This window comes from Oncorhynchus mykiss, chromosome 18 (assembly GCF_013265735.2).
Source record: "Oncorhynchus mykiss isolate Arlee chromosome 18, USDA_OmykA_1.1, whole genome shotgun sequence".
In the NCBI taxonomy this organism is placed as follows: domain Eukaryota; kingdom Metazoa; phylum Chordata; class Actinopteri; order Salmoniformes; family Salmonidae; genus Oncorhynchus; species Oncorhynchus mykiss.
Window position 1 is genome coordinate 19128009 of NC_048582.1, and position 11390 is coordinate 19139398.

General features: G+C 42.0%; 1 protein-coding gene across 1 annotated transcript; it reads left to right on the top strand.

Moving 5' to 3' along the window:
* LOC118941066 (inner centromere protein-like) lies at positions 1 to 5665 on the top strand. The gene is made up of 3 exons (XM_036951420.1): positions 1 to 373; positions 2493 to 4268; positions 4606 to 5665. The coding sequence occupies exons 1-3, from the start codon at positions 188 to 190 to the stop codon at positions 5320 to 5322; spliced, it is 2679 nt and encodes an 892-aa protein (XP_036807315.1). The 5' UTR covers positions 1 to 187; the 3' UTR covers positions 5323 to 5665.
* The last annotated feature ends 5725 nt before the right edge of the window (positions 5666 to 11390 follow it).

Genomic DNA, 11390 nt, shown 5'->3' on the forward strand with positions numbered 1-11390 from the left:
TTACTAATAATTCAGATAGGCCTATTGCGTAATCATCTCTGGAATGGGATTGTCACTTGCTTAATTGTAAGTAAAGGGGAAGAAATGTGAGCACATCGTAAAGAGATGTATTATTCTTTGGTTAGCAACACACCACTTACTACAACGTTATGTATTTTCCAGACTTATTGTTAGCTAGGAGGAAGACATGGAGGATTCAACGCTGACACAGAGGAGGGCTGAGTGTCAGTTGAAGGATAGGGAGATCCAGACAGACTACATGATGGAGCTGGGAGCCAGGTTGGTTCTGGTGAGACAGATCCAGAGGGAGCAGGAGAAGGAGATGAAGAGGATTTGGTTTGAGACGAGGAAAATGCCAAGCCTGATTGAGGAGGTAACAAGACCAACTTTGACAAAGTCGACTAGAGTTCTGTTGAACAAAATTGATTAAATCAAATATTTGTCAATATACTGGCAAAATGTGCGATATGCCATTGAACGTAAGCTAACAGTATTTTGTCTGATAACTTTTCTTGTGTTGTATTGTGTATGTCTCTGAGTATTGTTATGTACAAAGTCCTCACGTTCTTATGGTTGCCTTGTCTTTAAAAAAAATTAAATAACAAGACCAAGCGATCTCTCATAGACCTTCAAATCAGGATAATGTAGTTGTCTGACCTAGCTACCTTAAGTTGAATGCACTAACGGTAAATTGTTCTGGACAAAAGCTTCTGCTAAATGTCTAAAATGTCAAATGTTGTGCTGGGTGTAGTGCATGTATTTTTACACTTAGTTGACCCGTTAGCTAGAAGACCCAGGGTTGGTACAGACTGGTGCAGAGCATCTGAGAGGACACTAGATATATACAGTGTCTTAGGAAAGTATTCAGACACCTTTACTTATTCCACCTGTTGTTACTTTACATCCTCATTCTAAAATGGATTAAATAAAATAAAGATTCTCAGCAATCTACACATAATACCCCACAATTACAATGCGAAAAAACTGTGTTACATTTGTATTGAAAATGTATTACATTTAAAAACAGAAATACTTTATTTACATAAGTATACAGACCCTTTGCTATGAGTCTCGAAATTGAGCTCAGGTGCATCCTGTTTCCATTGATCGTCCTTTCGATGTTTCTACAACTTGATTGGACTTGTTGTAAATGAAATTGATATGACATAATTTGGAAAGGCACACACCTGTCTATATAAGGTCCCACAGTGGACAGTGCATGCCAGATCAAATACCAAACCACGAGGTAGAAGGGATTGTCCGTAAAGCTCCGAGACAGGATTGTGTCGAGAAACAGATGTCCGCAGCATTGAAGGTCCCCAAGAACACAGTGACCTCCATCATTCTTAAATAGAAGAAGTTTGGAACCACCAAGACTCTTCCTAGAGCTGGACGCCCGGCAAGCTGAGCATTCGGAGGAGAAGGGTCTTAGTCGGGGAGGTGACCAAGAACCCGATAGTGACTGACAGAGCACAAGAGTTCCTCTGTGGAGATAGGAGAACCTTCCAGAAGGACAACCATCTCTGCAGCACTTCACCAATCAGGCCTTTACGGTAGATTTGCCAGATGGAAGCCACTCCTCAGTAAAAGGCACATGACAGCCCACTTGGAGTTTCCCAAAAGGCACCCATTGACTCTCAGACCATGAGAAACAAGATGCTCTGGTCTGATGAAACCAAGATTGAAATCTTTGGCCTGATTGCCAAGCGTCACGTCTGGAGGAAATCTGGCACCTACGGCACAGTCAAGCACGGTGGTGACAGCATCATGCTGTGGGGATGTTTTTCAGCGGCGTGGACTAAGAGGACTAGTCAGGATCGAGGCAAAGATGAACGGAGCACAGAGAGATCCTTGAAGAAAACCTGCTCCAGAGCGCTCAGGACCTCAGACTGGGGGCGATGGGTCACCTTACAACAGAACAACGACCCTAAGCACAAGCCAAGACAACGCAGGAGTGACTTTGGGACACGTCTCTGAATGTCCTTGAGTGGCCCAGCCAGAGCCCGGACTTGAACCGGATCGAACATCTATGGACAGACCTGAAAATAGCTGTGCCGCAACTCTCCCCATCCAACCTAACAGAGCTTGAGAGGATCTGCAGAGAAGAATGGGAGAAAGTCCCCAAACACAAGTATGCCGAGTGTGTAGCGTAATACCCAAGAAGATTCTATGCTGTAATCGCTGCCAACGGTGCTTCAACAAAGTACTGAATACGAAAGCATATTCCCATTATTTTTATTTTAGATTAATTTGGAACGATTCTGTTCTTGCTTTGTCAATATGGGGTATTTTGTGTAGATTGATGACTGAAAAAAATTATTTAATCAATTTTAGAATAAGGCTGAGGTAACAAAATGTGGAAGAAGTGAAAGGGTCTGAATACTTTCCGAAGGCACTGTATATGTGATGTAAAAGTAAATAGAGTTCACTCATAAAGAATGTATGTACTGAATGTGATCACTTTCATCATGTCTGTTTCTTTTCTCCTGCAGAATGTGAGAGATGTGACCAAACGTCCACTCACTGAGTTCATGGCTCCCTGTATTGACTCCCTCCCACCACTGGCTTTCACCAATCGGAGGCCAATACCAACCATGTTGCATCCCCCCTCTCCATTGGTCATACGCACTCAGGATGCACAGCGATTCATTGTATTTTCCTACTTTGTCCCTGCTGAGTGCCCAGTTTCCACAGAGGCCACAGCAGATGTATCTGCTGGTAGAAGAGAGGACTTGTCGACAGATACACATCTTTCCTCAATGCTGCATCGATACCTGCCACACTTCTTTAACAATGACTCCATTCCACCACAGCAGACAGTAGAGGGAACCACTGAGGACTCAGATTCTCCAGTGGCAATATCTAATATCAAGGAAGAGGACAGATTCTATCCTTTCTCCCTCCCACCACTGGCTCAGCGGTTCATTGGCAATTCATTCAAAGTCCCGGAAACCTCCCAGCCTGCTGTTTCAGCCACGGAGTGCCGAGTTGCCACAGTGGACACTGCAGATACAGCCACTGTCAAGAGAGAGAACCGATGGGCAGCTACAATTCTTCCTTCAGTGCTGCCTCCATGCCTGCCACCAGTCGTTGACGATGACTTCATGCCTCCAGAGCACACAGTAGAGGAATCCTATGTGGTCTCATTTGCTACAGAGGCCACTTCAGGCACAGCTACTGTTGATGGAGTGGACAGATCAGCAGCTAAATGCCCTGTCCCAATGCTGCCTCCAAGTCTGCCACGTGTCTTTGACGACAAACTGCCAGGGGCGGCAGTAGAGGGAACCAACAAGTGTCCAGTTGCCAGTGAAACAACCAATGATGTGTCCACTCACCTCAAAGAGGACATGGGAGCTGATCAAAGCCCTCCTGACCCTGCAGCACTGCCTCCAAGCTCGCCATGCATCTGTGACTCTGACCACAAACTGACCAAGGAGGAAAAAGAGGATGTACCCGAGTCCTCCCTTGCCACAGAGATCGCTGTAGGCACATCCATTGTCCAGGGAGAGGACCTGGATAAAAGCCCTGCTCCAAGGCTGCCTCCAAGCTTGTCACACGTTTTGGACAATGACCATAAGCAGCCAGAGGAGACGATAGAGGAAGCCACTGAGTGCTCAGTCGCCGCAGAGGCATCAGTTGCTAATAGAGAGGATCCATCAGCAGCCACAGGTCTTCCCTTAGTGCTGCCTTCAAGCCTGCAACTTGTCTTTGACAATGACTACAAACTACCAGAGGAGGCAGTAGAGGGCACCAGCAAGTGTCCAGTTGCCCGTGAAGCAGTCGCTTCCGTGTCCACTGTCCTCCAAGAGGAGTTTTTGGCTGAAAAAAGTCCTCCTGCACCCACAGCACTGTCTCTAAGGCTGCCCTGCACCCACAACATTGATCACAAACAGCCAGAGGAGACCGTTGAGAACACCACAGAGTGCTCAGTTGACATAGAGGAAAGTGCAGTTGCATCCACTGTCAAGAGAGAGGAAATGATGGGTGATAAAAGCCCTGTCCATGCACTTCCTCCAAGCCTGGCATGCATCCATGACAAGGACCCCAAGCAGCCAGATCAGAAAGGAAGGGGCACTACTGTGGAGGTGGATATCTGCCCTCACGCTCAACAGCTGGTCTCAGATGCTAACTTAACTCTGGCAACCCGCAATGATGAGCTGCCCAACCCTCTGATCTGCGTAGTCACTAAGATGCCTGTTAAAGTCGGAGCATCCATATGCAGGTCAGAGGATAAGGAACCCAGGCCCTGGACCCTGGAAGAGGCAAAGGTAGGTGTCGAATTTCACCTTACTACTTTACAGGGATGGTGGTCATTTCCATTTCAATTCAATGTGTTGAAGAGAATTGGAATCTTAGAGTCTTTTGATCGGAATTGAAATGGAATTGACCCCAACCCTGCTGCTCTTTGCTCATAGTATAAAACATCACCCCTCACTAGGGTTAGCATTTGTATTACTTTTAGTATGGACCCAGGAACATCTATAGGTATTGTAAAATCTAATGGGGTGCCCCATGAGGCCATCATTGTATGTTGATCACTCAGTTGTGTATTGAATGTTCTACATTGGAACAATATTACATCTAGAGTCAATGTCTTCCTGTTAGGATCATTGGATAGGCATTGAAATTGAGAGTGAAGAGAGGAGCGTCACTGAGGAGGTGAGCCCGAGGGAGGGATTGAAGAGTGAGGCGGATTGTGCCCATTCCAAGTGCTCTATTGGGAAGGTTTCAACAGAGAGAGCAGAAACCATCCTGGGAAGAGTGGGCTTTCTGCTCATGAACCAAATGCAGAAAATCCCATTTTTGAAGATGGAGGAAAAAGAGAAAAATAAGAAACTGAATAAGAAGTTGAAAGATGAAGAGAAAGAGAGAAAGGAGATAAAACACAAGGAGGAGGAGCAAAAAAAGAGGGAGAAGAAAGAGATGAAGGAGAGAGAGAAAGAGCAGAAGAAAGTCATGAAGGCTGAGAAGAAGAGGGAGAAGTTAGAACAGAAAAAGAGAGAGAAGGAAAGAAAAGAGAAGGAAAAGGCAGAGAAAAAGAGGTTAGAGGGGCTGATGAAGATACATAATGACATGATGAAAGACAGAATTAAGAAAGAGAAGAAGTGTTCTGAGGAGCTGAAAAAGAGAGAGAAAGCTCAAGCTGCATTCTTGGAGATGGAGAGAAAGATTCAAGAAAAGGAGGAGAAGAAGAGAGAAAAGATGAGGAGAGAGGAGAGGAAGAGACTGGAGGAGAAGAAAAAGAGGGAACCAGCTGGAGGTGGAACTGAGAGGGTGATAGAAGAGCAGGGAAGGGATGAAAGCTTGAAGATGGATGAGTAGACTGGGTAATAGAGAGTAGGGAGGGAGGGATATGGTATTTTTGCATGCGATGAAAGAACGAAGCATTTAAAAATAAAATAAAAAATGTTTACTCTGTTTGATTTTTGTTAAGGCATACTGTACAACACTGTATAAACACAAAATGTTGACTTTTCACACATCTGGGGAGTGTTTAATGATGAGGAGTTGAGGAAGAACAGGGGGGGAGTTGGAGGGTGGAGAGGAATATGATACAGAGGAATTTGATAGAAGGAATATGATATTTTATTTTATTTCACTCGGCATGTCAGTTCAGAACAAATTCTTATTTACAATGACGGCCTACCAAAAGGCAAAAGGCCTCCTGCGGGGATGGGGTCTGGGATTAAAAATAAATAAATAAACTTAAAACATAGGACAAAACACACATCACGACAAGTGAGACAACACAACACTTTAACCTCTTTCAGCTAGGGGGCACTATTTTTATGTTTGGAAAAAGAACGTTCCCAAAGTAAACGGCCTATTTCTCAGGCCCATATGCTAGAATATGCATATAATTGACAGATTAGGATAGAAAACACTCTAAAGTTTCCAAAACTGTCAAAATATGGTCTGTGAGTATAACAGAACTGATATTGCAAGCGAAAACCTGAGGAAAATAAAACCAGGAAGAGGCCTCTATTTTGAAAGCTATATGTTCCATAGCCTGCCTTCGCTCCATTTAAAGGGATATCAACCAGATTCCCTTTCCTATCGCTTCCTCAAGGTGTCAACAGTCTTTAGACATAGTTTCAGGCTTTTATTTTGAAAAATGAGCGAGCAAGATAACATCGCGTAGTGGATAGCTGGGTGTTCGCATGAGTTTTGCTTGCACAACAGAGTGGTGCAGCCATTGACTCTCCCTCTCCTACTGAAAAAGAGACAGTGCCGGTTGATATATTATCGATTATATACTTTAAAATCAACCTGAGGAATGATTATAAAAAACTTTTGACATGTTTCTGTGGACATTACGGATACTATTTGGAATTTGTCTGCGTTGTTGTGACTGCTCGAGCCTGTGGATTTCTGAACACAACGCGCCAAACAAACTGAGGTATTTTGGATATAAAAATAATCTTTATGGAACAAAAGGAACATTTATTGTGTAACTGGGAGTCTCGTGAGTGAAAACATCCGAAGATCAAAGGTAAGCAATTAATTGTATTGCTTTTCTCATTTTCGTGACCAAGCTACTTTGATGCTAGGTGTCCATAATGTTTTGTCTAGTGATCGATAAACTTACACAAACGCTTGGATTGCTTTCGCTGTAAAGCATATTTTCAAAATCTGACACAACAGACGGATTAACAAAAAGCTAAGCTGTGTTTTGCTATATTGTGATTTCATGAATATAAATATTTATAGTAATATTATTTGAATGTGGCGCTCTGCAATTCAGCGGTTGTTGATGAAAATTATCCTAACGTTAACGGAATGGGTAGCGTCAATTAGTTTTTAACAAGGTAGGCCAGTTGAGAACATGTTCTCACTTACAACTGCAACCTGACCAAGATAAAACAAATCAGTGCGACAAAAACAACACAGAGTTGCACATGGGTTAAACAAACGTACAGTTAATAGCATAATAGTAAAAATCTATGTTCAGAGTGTGCAAACGTAATAATATTAATGAGGTAAGGCAAAAAAATAGGCCATAGAGGCGAAATAACTACAAATTATCATTAATACTGGAGTGATAGATGTGCAGAGTATCATGTGCAAGTAGAGATACTGGGGTACAAAAGAGAAAAATAAATAAATAACCGATTATGATTTTTCAACACCAATACCGATACCAATTATTGGAGGACCAAAAAAGCCGATACCGATTAATCGGCCAATTTTTTATTTATTTTTTGAAATAATGACAATTACAACAATACTGAATGAACACTTATTTTAACTTAATATAATACATCAATAAAATCAATTTAGCCTCAAGTAAATAATGAAACATGTTCAATTTGGTGTAAATAATGCAAAAACAAAGTGTTGGCGAAGAAAGTAAAAGTGCAATATGTGCTATGTAAGAAAGCTAAAGTTTCAGTTCCTTGCTCAGAACATATGAAAGCTGGTGGGTTCCTTTTAACATGAGTCTTCAATATTCCCAGGTAAGACGTTTTAGGATGTAGTTATTATAGGAATTATAGGACTATTTCCCTCTATACCATTTGTATTTCATTAACCTTTGACTATTGGATGTTCTTATAGGCACTTTAGTGTTGCCAGTGTAACAGTATAGCTTCCATCCCTCTCCTCGCTCCTCCCAGCAACACAACGACAACAGCCACCATCAAAGCAGCGTTACCCATGCAGAGCAAGAGGAACAACTACTAGAAGGCTCAGAGCGAGTGACGTTTGAAACGCTATTACCGCGCGCTAACTAGCTAGCCATTTCACTTCGGTTACACCAGCCTCATCTCGGGAGTTGATAGGCTTGAAGTCATAAACAGCGCAATGCTTGACGCACAACGAAGAGCTGCTGGCAAAATGCAAAGAAAGCCTGTTTGAATTCATGTTTACGCGCCTGCTTCTGCCTACCACCGCTCAGTCAGATACTTAGATACGTGTATGCTTGTATGCTCAGTCAGATTATATGCAACGCAGGAAACGCTAGATAATATCTAGTAATATCATCAACCATGTGTAGTTAACTAGTGATTATGATTGATTGTCTTTTATAAGATAAGTTTAATGCTAGCTAGCAACTTACCTTGGCTTACTGCATTCGCGTAACAGGCAGTCTCCTTGTGGAGTGCAACGAGAGAGAGGCAGGTCGTTATTGGGTTAACTGTAAGGTTGCAAGATTGAATCCCCCGAGCTGACAAGGTGAAAATCTGGAGTTCTGCCCCTGAACAAGGCTGTTAACCCACCGTTCCTAGGCCGTCATTGAAAATAAGAATGTGTTCTTAACTGACTTGCCTAGTTAAATAAAGGTAAAAAAATATATATATATATTTATTTTTATAATCAGCGCCCAAAAATACTGATATACTATGATAAAAAAATGACAGACCTCTACATGCTTTGTAAGTAGGAAAACCTGCAAAACAGGCAGCTTATCAAATACTTGTTCTCCCCACTGTATATGAAATATGTACAAATAAACGAGGAAAGCGAATATTTTCACCGGACAAGACAAGAAAACACACCTCCGACTGCTACGCGATCTTGGGACAGTCTCTGCCCAACGAGAGAACTAAGACGACAACATAGCATGGCAGCAACACATGACAACACAGCATGGTAGCAACACAATATGACAATAACATGGTAGCAACACAACATGGCAGCAGCACAACATGGTAGCAGCACAAAACAGGGTACAAACATTGTTGGGCAGGGACAACAGCACAAAGGGCAAGAAGGAAGAGACAACAATACATCACGCAAAGCAGCCATAGAGGAAATATGATAGAGGAATATAATACACAGAATATGATAGAGGGGAATATGATATAGATTATTATAATACAGGGGAATATGATAGAGAGGGAAATGATGGAGAGGAAAAAGATAGCGGGGAATATAATACACAGAATATGATAGAGAGGAATATGATGGAGGGGAATATGATAGCGGAGAAAATGATTGAGGGGAATATGATGGAGGGGAATATGATAGCGGAGAAAATGATTGAGGGGAATATGATGGAGGGGAATGTGATATAGGGGAAGATAATACACAGAATATGATAGAGAGGAATATGATGGAGGGGAATATGATAGTGGAGAAAATGATTGAGGGGAATATGATGGAGGGGAATGTGATATAGGGGAATATAATACACAGAATATGATAGAGAGGAATATGATGGAGGGGAATATGATAGCTTAGAAAATGATTGAGGGGAATATGATGGAGGGGAATGTGATATAGGGGAATATAATACACAGAATATGATAGAGAGGAATATGATATATATTATTATAATACAGGGTAATATGTTAGAGAGAATATAATAGAGAGGAATATGATAGCGGAAATATTATAGAGGGAATATGATCAGTGGCGATTTGAGCTTGTAAATCTTGGCGGGGAAATAAAAAATTGTGTGGGATGAATGCCAACAAAGCCACTATACTACACAACAAAAGCATTTCGCTACACTCGCATTAACATCTGCTAACCATGTGTATGTGACAAATAAAATGTGTTTTGATTTGATAAACAATATATTAATTGCCCTATAACGTGACAAACAGTGCCCACAAACTGTTATAGCCTACATAAAGCTGTCCCAACAGCAGAGTCCCAACACCTTACCACTGCTACACCTGGCTATCAGCTAGAGCCTTGTCTGGCAGCGAAATAGTTCCTTCATCCAGTGAGGAACATGGGCTACTAGCAGCTTACTACACAACATACACTTAGTGTTCATTTCTTAGCTACAGTATACATTTCTCCCTGCCTAATTAAATCAATTATGAATCATACAAGACATTTTTGGACTCAACTTGTTGTGCTGTGCTCACTTGAACAGGAAGGTGGTGCAGCAGTCCTTCGTGGGAAAATTTTGTCATCAAACTTTGTAATCAAGGTCTGGCATTCTCTGGATTCATGGTACTTTTAAGACAACTGGGAACTCAACAACAAAAGCTTGAATGATGATTATGTCAGTGATCTTCAGGTCGTAGCTCTTTAAAGAGCTCTTTTTCCTAGCCACCGTGCTTCTACAACTGCATTGCTTGCTGTTTGGGGTTTTAGGCTGGGTTTCTGTACAGCACTTTGAGATATCAGCTGATGTACGAAGGGCTATATAAATACATTTGATTTGATTTGATTTAAAGAGGCCCGAGTTCCAAATTTACAATTCCGAGCTGGATGAAAAATGAAAACGTATTTTCCAAGTCGTAGCTCCTTTTTCCCGAGTTACCAGTTGTCTTGAACTTACTAAACTTACTTGATGTCAGCTTTGCACACACTTGGCATTCTCTCAACCATCTTCACCTGGAATGCCTTTTCAACAGTCTCAGGAGTTCGCTCATATGCTGAGCACTTGTTGGCTGCTTTTCCCAAGCAATCTCACTTGGGATGAGGTCGGGTGATCGTGGAGGCTGGATCATCTGATGCAGAACTCCATCACTCTCCTTCTTGTTCAAATATCCCTTACACAGCCTGGAGGTGTGTTGGGTCATTGTCCTGTTGAAAACAAATGATTAGTTCCACTAAGCGCAAACCAGATGGGATGGCGGATCGCTGCAGAATGCTGTGGTAGCCATGCTGGTTAAGTGTGCTTGAATTCTAAATAGATCACAGACAGTGTCACCAACAAAGCAACCCCACACCATCACACCTCATCCTCCATGATTCACGCTGTGAACTACATATGCGGAGATCATCCGTTCACCTACTCCGCGTCTCACAAAGTCACGGAGGTTGGAACCAAAATCTCAAATTTGGACTGATCTGACCAAAGGACAGATTTCCACCAGTCTAATGTCTATTGCTTGTGTTTCTTGGCCCAAGCAAGTCTCTTTTTATTATTGGTGTCCTTTAGTAGTGATCTCTTTGCAGAATTTTGACCATGAAGGTCTGATTCACGCAGTCTCCTTTGAAAAGTTGATGTTGAGATGTGTCTGTTACTTGAACTTTGTGAAGCATTTATTTGGTCTGCAATTTATGAGGCTGGTAACTCTAATGAACTTATCCTCTGCAGCAGAGGTAACTCTGGGTCTTTCTTTCCTGTGGTGGTCCTCATGAGAGCCAGTTTCATCATTTCGCTTTATGGTTCTTGCGACTGCACTTGAAGAAACTTTCAAAGTTCTTGAAACTTTCCTGATTGACTGATCTTCATGTCTTAAGGTAATGATGGACTGTTGTTTCTCTTTGCTTATTTGACCTATTTGACCTAATTCCACAAATTAACTTTTAACATGGCACACGTGTTAATTAAAATGCATTCCAGATGACTAGCTCATGAAGCTGGTTAAGAGAATGCCAAGAGTGTGCAAAGCTGTCATCCAGGCAAAGGGTGGCTACTTTAAAGAATCTCAAATATAAAATGTATTTTGTAGCACTTCTTTGCTTACTACATGATTCCA

Bases quoted from the DNA above. Each gene is read 5' to 3' on its own strand.
- LOC118941066 (XM_036951420.1), top strand. From the start codon at position 188: ATGGAGGATTCAACGCTGACACAGAGGAGGGCTGAGTGTCAGTTGAAG. The intron at 374-2,492 runs GTAACAAGACCA...TTTCTCCTGCAG, and splicing joins TGCCAAGCCTGATTGAGGAG to AATGTGAGAGATGTGACCAA. The intron at 4,269-4,605 runs GTAGGTGTCGAA...TCTTCCTGTTAG, and splicing joins GGACCCTGGAAGAGGCAAAG to GATCATTGGATAGGCATTGA.